The sequence below is a fragment of the Emys orbicularis genome, chromosome 3 (assembly GCF_028017835.1).
Source record: "Emys orbicularis isolate rEmyOrb1 chromosome 3, rEmyOrb1.hap1, whole genome shotgun sequence".
NCBI lineage: Eukaryota > Metazoa > Chordata > Testudines > Emydidae > Emys > Emys orbicularis.
The window spans coordinates 175,906,711-175,927,292 of record NC_088685.1 but is presented as its reverse complement, the minus strand read 5'-3'; the positions used below and the strand labels follow the sequence as shown (position 1 = coordinate 175,927,292).

The 20,582-nt window shown below is 39.5% G+C and overlaps 1 protein-coding gene across 2 annotated transcripts in view; it reads right to left on the bottom strand.

Moving 5' to 3' along the window:
* The window catches only part of MTA3 (metastasis associated 1 family member 3), a 150,937-nt gene that overhangs the window by 111,012 nt on the left and 19,343 nt on the right, over nt 1–20,582 (bottom strand). The window contains exon 4 of one of the 2 annotated variants that reach the window (XM_065400884.1): nt 3,020–3,146. In XM_065400884.1, the coding sequence (XP_065256956.1) occupies nt 3,020–3,146 (127 nt within the window). The remainder of the gene's footprint in view (nt 1–3,019; nt 3,147–20,582) is intronic. The other variant, XM_065400885.1, reaches the window with a different exon arrangement.

The following is a 20,582-nucleotide window of genomic DNA, read 5'->3' as shown; positions in this document are numbered from 1 at the left end:
TAGACATTATTTTTATACTGTGTGCCTAGTGCTTGACAAATAAATAACTTGTTATGGTTATCTGGTCAAATTAACCAACATGCAGTTAGGCATGATTTACCCCTCCCCTTCAACATTCTTGGATTCATATAAATACCAAAATCAAACTAGAGTTTAGAACTGCAGTGAGAAAGGGAGGGCCAAGTTAGCCCTCAGTATGTCTTCTTTAATGTAACTAAGGGTATGTCTACACTGCAATTAGACACTTGTGGCTGGCCCATGCATATTTACCTTCAATATAGACATTTGTGCTCACGCTGGAACCTGGGCTCTAGGACTGAGAGGTGGGAGGATCCCAGATTTCAGGCTGCAGCCCGAGCCCAAACGTCTACACCACAATTAAATAGCCCCTTATCCTCGGCCAGCTGGCATGGGCCAGCCTTGGATGTCTAACTGCAGTGGAGACATGCCCTAACTAAACGGCTAGCCCTTTGTAAAACATGGCTCTTTGGGTCTGCCATGTCTATATGACTGAACCGTTCTAACTTTTAAAAAAAATTAAAATGGGGGGGGATCAGCTATCATTTATTTTATTTTGCTTCAGAAAAATGGTCTGAATTAATTTGTAATCAGACAAATATAGAGATAATAAAAAATCCAAGTTTTGAACTCTGCAGGCCTCCTTTCACTTACAATAGTTTTATACTGCTGTAACTCCATTAACTTCAAACTGACAAAAGTCTTCAAGTTACACCCACTTTAAGGCTACCACCAGGGCATAAAGGGGGCTTAGCGTAAATGAGAATCAGGCCCGAAGTCTGTAATCTTCCAAGAGCACTCCCTAAACTTACATTTCAAGATAATTAAACATAATTTATATTCCAAAACAAAAAAAAAATGTTAAAATAGAGTTAAGGCAGAAAGCACATTTCAGTGATTTAAGAATAAAAATGTTACACCATGAAGGAACAAAACAGAGTGAAGCTAAGCAGGGTAAAAAGGTGTAACAAAAGCAAGAGAAGTGTAGTCAGTGACATTATTTAAAAGTTTTTAACTAGAAAGTTGTTTTTCCAATGTAAATCAATTAAAGATAGTACATGCTCAACATTGTGAAATGCTATGCTCGTAATTTAAAGGAAGAAAAGTAACACAGACAGTTTTCATCATGGGAGAAGGTGTTGGGAAATTTTCAAGCTCTGCATTAGGACTGGGAACCTAAAGCAACTGAGAAAGGCAAGTCCACCAATAAAATTAAGTTACTCACTTCTAACTTTCTCCTCTTTCTTCTTCCAAAGGGGGCAGGGCTCATCTTCTTACTCCTGCCAACTTCTGTCTGCATTTACCACCTTTATTTCATTGCATCATTTCTCCTCTCCCATCAGTACTACATGCCTCTCCCATTTGAAGGGCCAGAACCTCTTGTGGTTTAAATCAGCATAGCTCCATTCAATGGAGCTAGGACAATTTTTACTACCTGAGACTCTGGCTCTTTGTTTGAGTGCTACTGGGGTGGGAGGGAGACAAAGAAGAGGGTCTTCTACTTCCCCACCAATTTTTTTCCCTCTTGGGAATTTGAACTGTGTAAATTAACAAGCACAATTCAAAGCAAGGATAATGCAATACTATGTCCATTTATTTGGACAAATGTAGTTTCATTTTGAAAATTCATTACAGCACACGCAATTGTTCAGGAAGGTATCTGCTAAAACTAATTAAGGTTTGGTAAGATGAGAGTGCACTCACCATTTTGTGCATGTGTGTGCTATATTGTGTAATTGCTACAGCATACTGTAGTATTTTTACGGGGTGACTAGTGAAGTGTGTGCTAGTGAGGTTCTACTCTACTTACGCCTCATGTTATAGCAATCTTTGCACTGGAGCAGGTGAACAAAGGTCATTTGTTCTACTAGAGCAGGAGGTCTCTTGTAATAAATAATACTTAAGAGTGACTTTAATGTACAGATTTCAAAGTTAGATGAAAAGTTGAGTAAGCATTATCACTTCCATTTTATAGGGCTTGTCTACAGGGGGAGTTACGGTGCAGCAAGTTAGGTGTGAATTTACAGCGCACTACCTACTCCACAGTAACTCCATGTGTGGACACGCTTACCGTGCACTAAAAGTGCCACTGGTGGTTTATCTTAGTACACTTTACAGTGTATCAAGCTATAATGCACAAAGGTACTTTTACTAGCTTGCTGTGCTGTGTAACTTCCTGTGTAAACAACGCATAGATGTAGAAACGGAGGTACAGAGGTTAAGTGACTTAATCAAGTCGTACAGTGAGTCTGTGACAGAGCTGGGAAAGATTTTTGTTCTACTCAACTGCCAGTCCTCTGTCCTATCCACTAGGCCACAAACGCCCTCTCTTAAGCAATGGAAAGTACTTCCTTTGACCAGGGTGGATGAGCTTCCAGCTACTGATGACTTCTCAAGTGATAGACTGGGCTGGATGTACTGTGAGAGCTAAAATTCCCTTGCATTACCAGCCTACAATTGTACCCTTCTCTTCCATTTGCCTTTGCTCGTTGTCTCTTTATCACTGGATCCCTTCTAGTTTCTAGATCCTCTCTCCCAACAAACACAAAGAGCTCCCTTCATCAGTGGGGGGGCACCTATGCTCATAGCATTTTCCAGTATGAAATCAACTACAACTCTTTTCTGCTTTACTCAGCAGTAGTGTCAGAGCAATTTAAAAATGAAGGGAGGTATGGGTAGAAGCATGATAACATGTCAAATTAAAACCCCAAGTTACAAGTTTTAAGGTTGTTTAAATATAAAAGATCTCTAAGGATATGATGGCAAAAATGCTCTTGCAACATTTAGCCAAATCCAGCTACTGTGTCTTTTAGGTTTCGTAACAAACAGGTTGGAGTAAATTTCTTTTGAAATATCTGTGTCCTCTCACAAACAGCTCAGGGTTGTAATCCCAGCCATATAAATCTAGAGCTCCAAACTGGCTGTGGCTGCGCTGGGTGGAGTAGAATGGGCAACCCATTGCAACCACCAAAAAAAAACAAGCTTTCTTAAAGTTTCTTACCTGATATGTGTTGCAGGAAGAGACTCATACTGGCGAGAAAGAAAGAGCTCTCTGTGTTTCAACTGATGTTTCTGTTTATCAGTCAAATCGGCCTCATTCGTAGTTTCAGACTCTTCTTCAACTTCTTCTGCACAAGGATAGAAGACAGGATGAAATTAGCTTTGCTATGTAATACAGTTGTGGACATTCACTTTTTTTTAAAACCCTCTAGGCAACCTGCCTGGATAGTCTAAAGAAAGTTCTTCATCAATTGTTGTAAAACAGGTTGCCATTTTATGCATTCTAATAACTAGGGATGAAAGCTTTTAAATATTCTATGTCAGGGGTTCTCAAACTGGGGGTTGGGACCCCTCAGGGGGGTCACGAGGTTATTACATGGGGGGGTCGCGAGCTGTCAACCTCCACCCCAAACCCCATTTTGCCTCCAGCATTTATAATAGAGTTAAATATATTAAAAAGTGTTTTTAATTTATAAGGGGGGGGTCGCACTCAGAGGCTTGATGTGTGAAAGGGGTCACCAGTAAAAAAGTTTGAGAGCGACTGTTATATGTGTTATTTAATTCCTTTAAAAAGGATGTTTTCTGTTCCTCTATTTGTCCTTAGGAGTTTTTCAGATGGCCACAAGGGCAACACTACCACTCCTCTTTCACCTCCCTTCCCCTTCTTTTCCTCTTTATGCACACAGCTGCCCACTGTCGCTACTGTTCAGCTTCAGCTCTGCTGCTACTGTTACTGTTAAAACCATAGCAGGGCCTGGGGAGGAGCATGCGGTCAACAAAATAGCAAAACTGCCTATAAACAAAGTACTGTCAAATGCACAATGTAAACAAACTGCACAGAGAAAAAATTTAAAACCCCTAATTGACTTCAGCTATAATAATCTATAACACTATTTTCAGGTGACACTGTGTTTTAAAAGTTGACAGTATCCCTCTAATACAGGGGTTGGCAATCTTCAGCACACGGCCCATTCAGGGTAATCCGCTGGCGGGCCGCGAGACATTTTTCTGATGTTGACCATCCGCAGGCACAGCCCCCCGCAGCTCCCAGTGGCCACGGTTCGCCGTTCCCGGCCAATGGGAGCTGCAGGACGTGCTGGCCGCCGCTTCCCACAGCTCCCGTTGGCCAGGAACAGCGAACCGCGGCCACTGGGAGCTGCGGGGGGGCCGTGCCTGCGGACTGTCAACTTAAACAAAATGTCTCGCAGCCTGCCAGCGGATTACCCTGATGGGCCGCATGCCAAAGGTTGCCGACCCCTGCTCTAATAGAACAGAAGAAAAAAGGGCATAATTTTAAATATCAAAATAATTTATTTTATTAAAACAGTAATAAGTACTGATATAACACTATCTAAAAGGGCACACATCTTATAAAAGTTTTTAATCTTTTAATCTTTAAAAGCAGAGGCCTTTATGAAGAATTTTGTCAGTTTGCTCCATATTTTGAACCGATACAAATCTAAAATACTTTGGAACCAGCTTGACACATGGTAAATCCCACTGGGGGGAGTGGGAGTAGGTATTGCAGGATGGTTGTGGGATTAAAAATAGTACAAAGCAGCACTCTAATCCTGAGTTACTGCTATAAAACTTGCCTGGGAATACTCATCAACACTGCCTCTGTATTGGCAGGGTTCCCCAGGTGTTCACTATAGTTAATTAAAGGAAATACTGAGGCCATCTTATCTATTCTTCTAAGGAGCACGGATATTTTACAAACAACCCATGTAGTACTAATGCTAAACACTTAAGCCTGCGTGTTCTCTCACTGTAGAATCATGATCCTCTCCAAATTCAAGATTGCTATCCTACTACAGCTGCTCCTCATCCCCTTCTGGCTCCCTAATGGCTCTTCTCATAATGTCAGGGGAGAATACTCCCTGAAGTGACTCTAGCTCCGTTGAATCCCAGTCCCCCCACCTATCCACCTGTCTGCTCTATTGGGTGGGCTGCATATGCAGGGAAGTGAGAGAAAACAGATCACTCCCTACAGCCACCACCCCCACAGAGACCCTTTTTGGTGAGGTTACAGAGGTAAATCACCCACCCCTACTTACAAATGACAAAAATTAAGCAATTAAAAGCAAATTTCTCCCAAAGAACCTGAACCTGCAGGTGTCTCAGTTCTGACACTGGCACTCTAACACACACAATGCCACATATGCCAATGTTAAGACTACAACCCTTTCACGGGGTCTAGCTAATATAACAGAGCCAAGCTGCCACTGAGTGCACATGGGGTACCTTGATAGCAACAGGTAGAGCTGTTGACACGGTACTACTATGGTAATTACTTCCTTCATTTAATTTGTGTAGAATCTTACTGTTCAGACAATGTACCAGAGATCAAGTCAGCTTAAAAGTTTACATTTGTAGAGATTTCTACGCTACTGAAAAGAATTAAATAGGAAAGGGAATGAAGGATTGTTAAGATAAAAATGTGTCAGTCAAGAGGGAGAAAAAGCAAAAGTCTACCTACTGTACAGGAGACACTGCCCTATTCAAATGATGTTATAAAAGTGTTCATGTCTGTTACACACTGTTAAATTTCTTACATGGCGATTAAGGGCTCATCATAATACTAACTCCTTCCCTGATATAGGAATATCAGGGAAACTTGGGCTGCTTCAGATACAAAACTTTATTATGCGTCTTCTTTATGAAGTTAGGAATTAAAGATGAAAAACAACAATGGGAAAAAATGTTAAGGTTAACCTTTCAAACACACAATGGGTTTGACAACTACAGTGAAGGTGAATCACTGTTAGAAGCTATATTTGTTTCAGCTAACAAATCCTAACAGCAAAATATACAATGAAGTTCAAAACATCAGTCTTTTCCTCTTCAAATATAAAAATGTCAACCTTTCTATTTGTTTATTTATTTATTTAGAGTTCCTTCTGTTTACAAGTCCTAGGTCTTGGCATTCTTTGGGTATTTTTATTTCATCCACAGTCTGAAAAACAGCAGAGAAATTTTAATTCTCTGTTTAAGTTTACCAGCCAGTCTGAATGCATAATTTAAGGAATTTATGCAGGGACTAAAAGCTCTTACAAAGTCCATTATACCCATCTCGCCCCCCCCCCCCGCCCCCCAAAAAAGACTATATATTAGGAAAATGCAGACGCGAGCAAGTAATTACTTCAGTAAAAGCTTTATTGAATCATGGGTCAAAATGGTAAAATATATGTAGCAAAACAAAGGCAACACCATCAATCAACAAAATCATGACCAACTAGTAGTTATAAATGCAAAAGAAATGGTACTACAATGTTTTTCTTGAACAGAAGTAAGGACATTCATAGTTGTGAATCCCACAACAACCACAACTTGGCCATATTGCATAAATATAGCATGCAGCATTTATAAGGTACAGTATATATAGGGTTAATTTCAATGCCTTAGCATACTGTATATTCCCACACAAAAAACTTGCCTAACTTAAAGTTGAGGTTGATTTAGTTTATTTCTCATCAACACAATTATCAGTTAAGAGAATCTTTATTTACATGCCATAACATCATATTACCCATATTATTGCTTTCTTTGACCTGGATTAGTTGTACAGGATTAAAAGTGTGATTTTATACAAATTTAAACCAGTACAAGTTTGCATATGGACACTCTTATATCAGCAAAGACTAACACAGCTACCACTCTGAAACCTGACTCTAATATCAGTTTTAACTCTGACTTATATCTGTTTATCTTGCACTGGTGAATTTGCAGGCACAAGATAAACTGACAGAAGCAGTTTTAAATTCAATGAATCTGCACACAAAAAATTGCACCAGTTTTACTACACTAATTTAAAATAAACCAGTATAACTTGTGTGTGTAGACATGCCCAGACTCCTCTTTCCCGCAACTCCCTTGCACTTCAAACATATAATTAACTACAAAAGCACACAACCCAATTCCTCTAAATCACATTCAAATGTAAAACCTCAACTACACAAATATAAATCCAACATAGGTGTGTGTATACTGATCAAGTCTATAGAGTTATTTGTCCATGAAGAAGTGTGAGGCTGGAGTAAAGGTTGTGCATTTGAGTAATTCAGTTTTCAATTTAGCTTTAAAGTTAAACTTTAATTATGTATTCTAGGTTGTACCTGGCTTTCTCAGAAGGTTCACCCCCTTCAACAACAGTTTGCACTGAAGGAGAAGGCTGATGAGGGCTCCCTGCTGTTCCAACTGGAACTCATACTCTCAGAATATGGTGGCCTTTGTTAACAAGTTGGAGAGCACTATGCAGTAATTATAGTCTGTTACTTATATTATTTTGTATTCTATGTTTTGAGCCGTTCTTGTTCCCTTTTTATGCTTAAAAAGCTACTTACTTTTAGCATTAATAAAGGAACAGACTGAGGGCTAGTCTGTATACAGAAATTGCACCCATTTAACTTAAAATGGTTTAAAAATCAATTTCGTTAAACCAGCACAAATCCCTTAGTGGACACATATTGGTTTAAATCTGGCTTATCACAGTATACCTTGCATCAGGCTTGTATCAGTTTTAGAAAGCAAGGTTTAAACCAATAAAACAGCATCTACACACAAAGTTGCATCAGTTTAAATCGGTTGAGTTAAACATGGGCAACTTCATGTTTAGACCAGCCCAAAGGAATAAACTTTACGTTCAATAATTGTTACTAAATCCTCTCCTTTCTCATATACCTCTTTATTCTAAACTATGCCTTAATACTTAAAAACAACGTGCTTTATGTGTGACCAACATGACACAGAACCTACAGCTAAAAGAATATGAAAATACTGTGACTAAGTAATAACGAGTGAACTGAAAAGATCAAAGAAAAGACAACTGTACATGGGTTTCTTTTCAGTTTAGCAATGGCAGCGCCAATGACATCAAGTTTGCGTTTGCAGCTAGGTTGCTAAAGGTAAATAACTACACTGTATTGCTTTGTTTACGGTCAAAACAAATACAAAGAAGGAAATTTTAAATATAAATATATGAGCAATATTGTCCACATTGCAGATAAAAAGCTCTCTCAAGTGGACAGCTGGTCAATTTGCCTAGAGTATATGAAGATTGTTGCCAGGTGCTGTATTGAACTGAAATGGTTGTAATATTTAACCCTTTGCAGTATAATTAAGTTGCTTAACCAACTCTGGAATAGATTATTCAAAATCATTGAGAAAACTCACATTGGTGAGCATTTACTCACATGAGTAAGGGCTCGACAACCTAGCCCTCTCTGCTTATGCCAGTTTAGGTCACATGTATCATATAGTTTGTTCAGACTGACTAAAAATGTTCTAACACAACTCATCATTGTGTGGGTTACATACATATTACACCTCTACTCCGATATAACGCGACCCGATATAACACGAATTCTGATAGAACACGGTTTCACCTGTAACACGGTAAGATTTTTTGGCTCCCGAGGACAGTGTTATATCGGGGTAGAGGTGTACTATCAGGTAGCACTGAAAATCTAAAGTAAAGTTCATTTGTACTATAGAACTGTTTTAGATATTGCAGACTTAAACATGCCTTTCACAAATTTTCACCACAGTTCTTACAACATTACAGTTATTTTTGTTTAAATGAGGATTTACTCCCTCATATCATAGCTTCTCTGACTTTAAAGACCCATTGTTTTTAAAGAAGCTTCAGAAACTTCAGGAACAGTTACCTTTAATAACCATTAAAAAACAGTAATCCACACTGATTCACAAGTAAAATACGGATTTTTTTTTTAAATTATCTGCAAGTGCTTTGTGCTACTAAATGGTGTTAAAGTGACAGTTACAATATCAATTATAATTGACTTTATCTCATGTTTATCATAACACTGTAGCAAAAATATTTGGTAAAAAATTATCCCTGTTTAGAAAACTGGGGGGGGGTGGGGTGGAAGGGGGAGGGAAGAAAAGGGAGGAGGGGTTTCAAATAAAAATGAATATTACTTCTGGGGGGAAAAATTACCATGATACATTTATTTCCTCTAAAGGAAAAATAATATATTCTGAGTAGTCCTGTAAACTAATTACAGATACAATGGTACATATATTGGATTTTTCACCATTGGAAACTATTTTTATGGCAGTACAAAGTCTGTTGATTGAGTAAATAAAGGTCTAATGGAAATGTGGAAACAATGTTGAGCACACATTAGTGGGTCAAAGGTGGGGAACAAGGAGCTGAACTGATGTGTTGCAACTTTTGATCAGAGATCTCTTTCTATTTCCTCTCCTCCCCTTGTGTTTGTGTGTTATCTATTCAGATTGTAAACTCTCTGGAAGGGAAATGTCTTGTTATGTGTCTACAAAGTGCGTAGCATATTTGGAGCAGGTTGTAAGTACCATACATTTTAATTTAAAACAACACTAGTCAAGTAGTGTACTGTAGTTATTAAAAAAGCTTAAAAGTCAGGAACTCAGATTTAATGATAAAACAGATGTTTGTTAATCAGGAAATTAGAACATCATTGTTTTAAAAAAATAGGGCTGTCGATTAATCGCAATTAACTAAAAAAATTAATTGCAATTAATCGCAGTTTTAATCGCACTGTTAAACAATAAAATACCAATGGAAATGTATTAAATATTTTGGATGCTTTTCTACATTTTCAAATATATTGATTTCAATTAAAACACAGAGTACAAAGTGTACAATGCTCACATTATATTTATTTTTTATTACAAATATTTGCACTATAAAAATTATAAACGAAAGTATTTTCCAATTCACCTCACAGAAGTACTGTAGTGCAATTTCTTTATCGTGAAAGTACAACTTACAAATGTAGAGGGGTTTTTTTTGTTACATATCTGCACTCAAAAACAAAACAATGTAAGACTTTAGCGCCTACAAGTCCACGCAGGCCTACTTCTTGTTCAGCCAATCACTAAAACAAACAAGTTTGTTTACATTTACGGGAGATAATGCTGCCCGCTTCTTATTTACAATGTCACCAGAAAGTGAGAACAGGCATTCACATGGCACTTTTGTAGCCGGCATTGCAAGGTGTTTATGTGCCACGTATGCCAAACATTCATATGTCCCTTCATGCTTCAGCCACCATTCCAGAGGACATGCTTTCATGCTGATGATGCTCGTTAAAAAATTAACATGTTAGTTAAATTGTGACTCAATTCCCTGAGGGAGAATTGTATGTCTTCTGCTCTGTTTTACCCTCATTCTGCCATATATTTCATGTTATAGTAGTCTCAGATGATGACCCAGCACATGTTGTTCGTTTAAAGAACACTTTCACTACAGATTTGACAAAATGCAAAGAAGGTACCAATGGGAGATTTCTAAAGATTGCTACATCACTCAACCCAAGGTTTAAGAATCTGAAGTGACTTCCAAAATCTGAGAGGAACAAGATGTGGAGCATGCTTTCAGAAGTCTTAAAAGAGCAACACTCAGATGCAGAAACTACAGAATCCGAACCACCAAAAAAGAAAACCAACCTTCTGCTGGTGGCATCTGACTCAGATGATGAAAGGAACATGCGTCTGTCTGCTCAGCTCTGGATTGTTATCGAGCAGAACCCATCATCAGCATGGACACATGTCTTCTGGAATGGTGATTGAAGCATGAAGGGACATATGAATGTTTGGCATATGTGGCACATAAATATCTTGCAATGCTGGCTATAACAGTGCCATGCAAACGCCTGTTCTCACTTTCAGGTTACATTGTAAAGAAGAAGTGGGCAGCATTATCTCCTCAAATGTAAACAAACTTGTTTGTCTGAGAGATTGGCTGAACAAGAAGTAGGACTGAGTAGACTCGTAGGCTCTAAAGTTTTACATCGTTTTATTTTTGAATGCAGGTTTTTTTTTTACATAAATCTACATTTGTAAGTTCAACTTTCATGATAAAGAGACTGCACTACAGTACTTGTATTAGGTGAATTGAAAAATACTATTTCTTTTGGTTTTTACAGTGCAAATATTTGCAATCAAAAATAAATATAAAGTGAACACTGAACACTTTGTATTCAGTGTTGTAATTGAAATCAATATATTTGAAAATATAGAAAACATCCAAAAATATTTAAATAAATGCTATTCAATTATTGTTTAAAAGCGTGATTAATCACACGATTAATTGCGATTAATTTTTTTAATCTCTTGACAGCCCTAAAAAAAAAAAAATATTTATGTTAGATTGTTTGGATTTCACAGTTATGGTCCCAAAAACAGTAAAAAATTATGCCCATTTATCCTCTCCTTTCTGATATGAGAATACTGCTAGCTGCCACACAAAATAAATTAAGCGCTTTGTTGATTATTCAAAATACAGCAATACAGTATATTGTTGTAGAGTGATATAACTCGCACCCAACCTCTTGCCACACCAGATACCAGAGGCTTCCATTTTATAGTTGTGAGTGGGTCTGTAACTAGTATGTTCCAGGAAGATACAGAAAAAGTTGCTCTGCAGCTTGTATCTGGACTTCTGTGTCTCTGACCAATTTAGAAAAGGTGAACAGGGCAGAGTGGTGTATCCCACCAATGGTTGGATGATGGATGAGAGTAGGGTTCTGTGTGAGATTTTATTATCTCTAATCCATACCTTCAGGTGTCCAGGCTTTAATCAGAGGATTGGTTTAGAGCTCACAGGGTAATATGTAGATATTTCAGTGGGAATCTGTGGCCTTCCAGCTCCGCCTTCTAATCAATAGATAACACAGCTGCTCTATTAGTATCCATCTATATTTCATTTGATACTTAATGAGGCCCAGATCCTGCAAATATATATACGCATGTGCTTTACATGTATGAACTTGACTGCAAGCGGACTAACCATATGCAAAAATTGCACAAGCATTTGCAGGATCGGACCTTAAATTACTATTTGTATTACTATAGTCCTGGACCAGGACACCATTTGTTGGGTAAACCCCAGAAAAAATGATAAAATTCTGAAAATAATGTTTATCCTGCCAGAGATTTAACTACAAGAGATTTTTTACCCAAAGAAAATACACACACATAAAAACTTCTCCGGGAGGTATCACATTGCTCTTCCCCAGCTTTCTTTTTGAACTGAGGCCTTGCATATTTTTCCACTATTTGTAGTCAGGAAATGCTATTTCTAGTGTGAAAACTACTTTTTGTACTGCAAAAAATAATAAACAAAACAAAAAACACCCTGGAAAATACCAGAAAGTGGAACCAGCAAAAAACAAGCACGTGATAACAAATATTTTCCACACAGCTCTACCTAGACATAAAAGCTTGTTAAAGAATAGTCTTTCCTATTGTGATAGGCATCTATCTATAAAAGGCCATTCTAGGGCACAGAAAATATAATACTTTTTTTTTTTTAAATCTCTGTATAGTTTAGGGACAGGATTCATAGTTCCAAACTCTTGACTAATTTACATGTAAAAATTTAAGTATGCAGAGTTTTAAGAACTGAGAGCACCTAAAATTCAATTTTTCAGTATGATTCCATAGTCTACTAACAGATTCTACATTGGCATTTCCATTCACTGTGCTAATGATTACAACAGAGAAATTTAGGCAAACCTAAGTTGATTTTCTAACCACTCATATCAATAAGCAAGGAAACAGCCTTTCAAAATCTATCTGTTGGCAGAAAGAGAAAAGGACATGTTGTACAAACATTTTTTACCTCAGAATGGCATATGATCCATTATTTTACTTCCTGAATATGGGTGATTTATCCTCGCTAATGTCAACAAAGCTCCAGTCACTTCAAGTAGAGGATATTTTCTTGGGGTGGTGTCGGAGGAGATGGGGAGATGTGTCTGTTCAGCACATATAAATGCAAAGCCTGGCTGAAGCTTTCTGGGGGTTGTTTGTTTCTTGAACAAACTCAGGTAAGTCTCAGCAAACCACCTTACCTGTGTTTTGAAAATGGTGACCACATAATCCAAATGATCTTATACTTGTTATCAACATTCTAAAGAAGCTTTTATTTTATAAACTGAAAACCGGAAAGGGGAGAGGGAAACGAGTTCACTAAGCCGCAGACTTAGATTAATATAGGGTTGTCAGGTGTCCAGTTTTCGACCGAAACACTCAATCGAAAAGGGACCCTGGAGGCTCCAGTCAGCATTGCTGACCAGGCCGTTAAAAGTCCGGTTAGCGGCACAGCAGGTTCTGGCTGGCTCCCTACCTGGCTCCACATGGCTCCCAGGAAGTGGCTGGCAGGTCCGGCTCCTAGGCGGATGGGCAGTCAGGGAGGCTTCGCACACTGCCCCTGCCCGTGCTCCACAGCTCCCATTGGCCAGGAAACACAGCCAATGGGAGCTGTGGGGGCAATGCCTGTGGGTGGGGGCAGCACACTGAGCCCCCTGGCTGCAATCCGCCTAGGAGCTGAAGGGACATGGTGCTGCTTCACGGGAGCTGCATGAGGTCAGCGCTGCCTGGAGCCCGCATCCCGAACCCCCTGCTTCAGCTCAGAGTCCTCTCCCACATTCCAAACCCCTCTGCTCCACCTACAGCCCTCTCCTGCACCCCAACCCCTCACCTCGGCCCCACCCCAGAGCCCATACCCCCATCCAGAGCCCTCACCCCATTCAACACCCCAACCCCCTGCCCCAGCGTGTAGCCCACTCCCACACTCTGAACCCCTGGGCCCCACGAACAAGCCCGAAACCCCTTCATGCACCCGAAAACCCACATCCCCGGACCCACACCAGAACTCGCACTCACAGCCGGAACCCTCACCCCCTCCCATACCCCAAATCTGCCCCAGCCCTGAAAAATGAGCAAGGATAGGGGACAGCGAGCAACAGAGGGAGGGAGGATGGAGTGAGTGGGGATGGGGCCTTGTAGAAGTGGTGGGGTGGGTGGGTTGGGCCTCGAGGAAGGGCAGGGAAGGGGGTGGGGCAGGGATGTTCGCTTTTCTGCAATGAGAAAGTTGGCAACCCTTGCTTCATATGTTTTTTGATAAAATCATGAAGCAACTGAGCAATGTCTGGAATTAACACCACAAAACTTTCCTCTCCTTTAGAGTCCTAAGTCATAATCACAAAAGTCTACTCTAAGGCCTGGTCCACACTAACCCCCCACTTTGAACTAAGGTACGCAAATTCAGCTACGTTAATAACGTAGCTGAATTCGAAGTACCTTAGTTCGAACTTACCGCGGGTCCAGACGCGGCAGGCAGGCTCCCCTGTCGATGCCGCATACTCCTCTCGCTGAGCTGGAGTACCGGCGTCGACGGCGAGCGCTTCTGGGATCGATCCGGGATCGATTTATCGCGTCTAGACAAGACGCGATAAATCGATCCCAGAAGATCGATTGCTTACGGCCGGACCAGGAAGTAAGTGTAGACCTGCCCTAAGAAACAGAAACCATGCATAGACAGGAAATTTGGGACAAGAAATGCCACAGGTGCCTTGGATATGAGAAAACTCATCAGAAAACTGATAAGGGTTCTTTACATAAATCCTGAAACTGCTGAAGTTTTTAACCCATTCCACTGATAAGGAAAGCAAAGTAGCTACTATGTCTCTTCATCCAGAAGAAGGTAGACTATCATATTAATTCTCCATTAAATTATGTGGTATATGAATGTGCATACAATGACTCTATAGTTATTTTATTTCACAACAGGAGGCCTGAGTAGTCACCCATCAATCAATTTTCTGTCTACATTAAAGTGTATTTGTACAACTGCAGTTCAAGCCAAAAAATCCAGTCAATATGGTTTGCTTTCATATCTTCCAAGTATTTTCAGGGACATTTTTCATGCTATTATTGTGGCTGTGTGGGATTTAAAAGAGAAGTTTTCCCATTCTTGAGATGTGTTTACAGGATTAATCTCTGGAGTGTATTCTTTCCTTGATGCACGTACATCAATCCTATTAGCATTAGTGAGAGTTATATATGTGTATGTGCACACCGAAAAGAACAGAGTCTAAAAATCATTAAAATCTTTTAAACTATTAATTCAGCTGTCAATACAAAACATCACATTTTCATTATACTAGCTATCCTAATATGACTTTTTTACTTCTACACTGATCTACTGTAGGTTTGCTTTTTAAATCAAAATGTGAAACACTGTGGAAAAGAAATCAATTAGTATTTTAGAAGTCTGATGCTACTTTTATGATTTTGTTTTGCACATAATATTTTCTAGTAACATACATATTTCTTTTGTATGAGCTTTTCTAAAATACAGTCTTAAGAAAGAGGCTATTTTTTCATGAAAGCATACCAAATTAAAAGCAATAAAATTTCAGAAGCAGTCTCATAAATGGCAAACTCCCAGAGCACATGCAGTCTAATCCTCTGTGGACTTTTATCATTAAAAAATGGCACTTTGTAAAATTTACCTGACTACTCTACTTTCCATTCTTCGAGGAGAAATTCCCATGCCACTGAACACTTCATGTTTAGATCCTCTTAAAAATTAGCTTTAATTCACTTGCAACAGGGGAGAGGAAAGTATATTTTGAAAGGTAAAAATATTATTTCAGAATTACAAATCTTGGCAGTAATATTAAGAAGCAGATGTAGTAATTGAAACTACTTAAACTTTCTGAATTCATTTATCTAACTAGATTTCAAAATGACTGCTTCCCTTTAAATAAGAAGCCTGGACAAATCCGGTAAGGTGTATCCTATTTGGGGGCGGGCTGTTTTGTTTTCTTTTCTTTTTTTTAATATATGTTGGAAGTTCATAAGCAATCCATGAAAATACAATAAAATTTTGTTACTGCCTATGACCCTTGTGTATAAATGCCATGTATTAATATATTCTTGTATATAAGTCCTCACCCTTTATTCAGTTGAATGAATAGGGGTTTTACTTGCTTAGAATCCTGATGGAGACATCATACAAAAGAAAACAGCCACGTTATACCATTTCCTTTCTGATCTTTGATTTTTCTTTATTCATAGAGAATCATGCATGTAATTCTGGCATTCAACATGAGGGATCTGACAGGAAGGTATCAACAGAAGCCATTATTCTGAAATACATTATAGTAATTTCAAAATGATACAACATCACTTTTCATGCAACGATGAATGAGATTATAATAAAGTTTTACTGTAAATTGTACTTATAATAAATAACACCAGAAGTGAACATGTCAGATCAGAAGTAATAAAGTTTTGGTTAACAGCCTACATCCAATCATTAGATAACCATTAATAGTCCATTACAGACTTTCAAGAGAGATTCTCTCTGACTCCTTCTCTACTTGCATTAGGAGTTTTATATATTTATGTTACAGCAAATAAGTAAAGACTTCAAAGTCAGCAGCATTCAGTTCCAAATTAATTTATAATCAGCATATTAAAACATCTGTACCATTGTAGTGAAATAAATACAGTATAAGTGTTGAATAGTGACTTTACAGATACCTGCTGTTGAAAGAAAGAAAGAACAGTTGCAAAGGCATATTGACCTAACCATCATTTCAAAGTTATTGTACACAAAATAAATCTACAGCCGTTCTTACATCACAATTCTTATTCTAGCATAGTATTTTGCAACAAAGAACCTCCCGTCAACATTAGGAATTTCTTCATTTGTTCAAACAACGAAAGCCACCCTTTACACCAGTGTATCACTCTGACACTGTACCTCAAAGCAGCACCCTGGAACCCCCATATTCACCACTGTCATATAATTATGATACGTTTTGTACAAAGTATGGCTTGTGAGGTATCATTTTATAAGTCTTGATCTGTTGAACATTAATATCCTGTTGGATTGTACATGCTATCATTGTACACCTCTACCTCGATATAACGCTGTCCTCGGGAGCCAAAAAATCTTACCGCGTTATAGGTGAAACCGCGTTATATCGAACTTGCTTTGATCCACCGGAGTGCACAGCCCTGCCCCCCCGGAGCACTGCTTTACCACATTATATCCGAATTCATGTTATATCGGGTCGCGTTATATCGGGGTAGAGGTGTATGTGACGTTATGAAGTTTTGCTATGTGTGTATTACTGAAATATGTTGTGAGGTTGGGAACACCCACAACCAGCCTTTCAGGTACAACAATGGAGTAGCCAGACACGCTGATAGCCCATTAAAAGGAATCCATACTCCCAAAGACCATAACAGAAGACTTCTCAGAGAGAGCATGTAGACAATGGAGGCTGCTTGACCAATACGGGCAGATCCCCATGTCACAAGCATAGGTCTTTCCAGCAAGATAGAAGAAACTATAAAAGAGGCAAAGCGACATCATCATTTGGTCTTTCTCCTCCCCCACCTACGCTGGAAGCAACAAGAACACTGGGAAGAAAAAGACATGAATTGAGGAGACTGGTCTAACGGGGAAGCCTGTGTATTAAGAACTATAACCTACCTGCAACATCCAGTGCGATGAGAAAAACTGCTTGATCCAAATACTGCCTAGTGTAATAAGGTTTAAGATTTAGACTGTCCGCTTACCTTTTATTTTCTTTGGTAACTATCTCTGACCTTTTGTGCCTACCACTTATAATCACTTAAAAATTCTATCTTTCTGTAGTTAATAATTCTGTTTTGTATTTTACCTAAAACAGTGTATTTTGCGTGAAGTGTTTTGGAAATCTCAGCTCTGTTTACAAAGGTGTGTATGTGTCCTCTCCACACTGAGGGAAGAACAGACTGGGTAATAAACTTACACTGGTCAGGCTTCTGACCAGGGTAAGACGGTACAGTTCTGGGGCGCAAGGCTGGAGAGAACTGGCTGAAACCTCGTTATTGTTAGTTCATGAGTGGCTGGGAAAGCATTCATACAACTCAGTTGGGTGTGTCCCTGCCTGTGGATGTCTGTGGAAGTACAGAACCAGCCCAAGGTTTGTGACTTGACACGGCATCACGGAGAGAGAGCGGGATACCCCAGGTTGCTGGGACAGAGGGCTCAGTAGTCCCACAATCCAGGTTGCACCCCAGGGACCCTGTCACACACCCACAACCAACCTTTCAGATACAACAATGGAATAGCCAGACAGCGGTTAATGGCTCATCAACACCCATCAAGAAAAGAACCCTCTATCCCAGGAACTATATACAATGGAGACTTCTCAGAGAGAACATGTAGATAATGGAGACTACTTGACAAATGGGGCAGACCCCCACATCACAGCAAAAGGTCTTTCAAGCAAGCTGGAAGAAACTATAAAAGAGAGGAAGTGACATCATCACTTGGCCTCACTTCTCCCACAACTCAACACTGGAAACAGTCTGGACTCTGGAGGACAAAGACTTTGAACTGGGAGAAGGTGGTCCAGGCCTGGAAAGAGTTCCAGCCTGTGTATTGAGGATCTGTGACTTGTTCATACCATTTGTCAGGCTGAGACGTTGCTTGATTCAAATCCTGTTTAGTTTGTAGAACTCAGACTGCAAATTTATTTTTGTTTCTAAAGTAACCAATTCTGATTTCCATGTCTGCTACTTATAATCACTTAAAATCTATCTTCTATCCAGGCTTCTGACCAGTGCAAAACAGTACAGTTCTGGGGTGCAAGACTGGGGAACTGGGGGGGGAATTGGCTGGAGCCTATTGTTGATTCATGAGCGGCTGGGGAAAGAATTTATGTAACTCAGTGGGGTGTGTCCCTGCCTGTGGATGTCTGTGTAATTACAGTACCTGCCAGAGGTTCGTGGCTAGACATGACATCACAGAGTGAGAGGGATACCCCAGGTTGGTGGCACAGAGGTCTCAGCGGTCCCACAGTCCAGGTTGCACCCTGGGGGCCCCGTCACAATCACAACTATGTTAGGAGGCTGCATTGGGTGTAACTACTACCTCAGTGTTGCTACACTGGTACAAAAATCTTTCATGCAGACAAGCCCTAACAGTAGAAAATACAAATCACCAATAATGGACTATGTCACAATAGATGAAGTCTCAGTTTAGTTTTGCCATTTCTTAACAAATGCTTAATCTCAAGTATAGACAGTAAAAGCATACATCCGTACATCTACGATATAATGATTTAGGCGGCAGTCTGGCAAATGGCTCTGAATGGGGCAGGGATCCCACATGCAGAATCAATCGCCAGCAGGGTTCGGACTCAGTTGCTGTGCAGCGGCACCTCTCTGAAATTATTATTTTGTTCTCCAGAAATTCAGCTGTAACTCAGTCTCCACCTGTTATGGTTGAAGTAAACCTCAAAAATGAGACTCAAGAGTAATTAATGCAGAGACAGGTTCTACAAACCCAAATCCCAGCTTGGACCCTGGGTACACATACTGCTGGCTAGCCCACTCTGAAGCTCGCATTGCGTAGTCTTCACTGCTACTGTTTCCAGCACTATCTGGATTCAAGATAGCTCGAGTAGGCTAGCCTATGCACAGCTTTTGCTATGCACACATACCCTTTGGGAGTCTGCAGAGAGCCTGGAAAATTGTTCACAGCTGTGAACTACCACATTCATCTCAGTGATGATAGTTAACAATGCTGACCTTTATACTATTTCAGTGATCGTGTAAGAAAGGAGAGGGAGGTCCACAGATCTGCACAATTTACTGCAAGTGGTGTCTGATTCTGAGGATATTGGGGTGGGGGGCAATTTGGAAGATGCCCCCACTTATTTTCCCTAATCAAGAAGGAGCCAAGCCCACGAAGCCTACCAGAGCCCATGGACATATTCAAACCCCATCAAGCCAAAGCTCAGAAACCTGCACAACAATATTTTATACATCTGCACAATCTACTGTGAATGGCATCTCACTCTGATGACTCACATGGGCAGAGATCAGAAGAGTACTACCATATTTTAGTTTCCCAATTTGACCCCTGTTTGCTTGACTGGGAATTTAAGTTATTAAAGGAAGCAGCTGAACTTTAGTAAACTCTCTATTAAGTTCTAAGATCACTGATCTCACAAAAGTGAACTAAAGAAATTAATTTTCTGCAACCTTTGCTTAACACATCCAGCTGGATACAGTCAGCCTGACAGTCAGGAAACCAACCAAGTTGGTTGTTTTTTAAAAGAGAAATTTAATAAGTATCCATTTTTGTGGTACTCTGTTTAAATATTATAAGATTTTTGGTATAGTAAAGAAGCAATCTCCAAATCTGTGTGCCTAAAACCACACGTCTACTTTTGTGTGTGTTCAATACAGGGCACTTAGGATTCTTCGCATGCAACCTCTACATTCAGATGTAGGTATACAAACAAAATTGTACAAATGCATTGAATACAGCCACTATTTTTGCATGTGTGAAATCCTAGGCACCTAAAAGTTAGTCCACAAAAGTCCAGGTACACAATTTTATGCATGCAAATTTGGAAATAGAGCTGAGGTCCCTTAGAAGATATGACCTGTAGATTAGAACCCATTTATTCCATTTAAAAGAAGAACATTAACAATCATGATAACATATCAATAAGAAATTCTCCACCAAAGATATATACTGTATGTCCATGGCAGGTAATAATTCCAGAAAGTACTTAGAGCTGACAGTAATCTGGTTAAACACACACACACACACACACACACACACACACACACACACACACACACACACACACACACACACACACACACACACACACACACACACACACCAGTGAACTAGTAATTATACAATGTCATTCACAAAAGGAAGACTCATATTATGTCAAGAGCAGAAG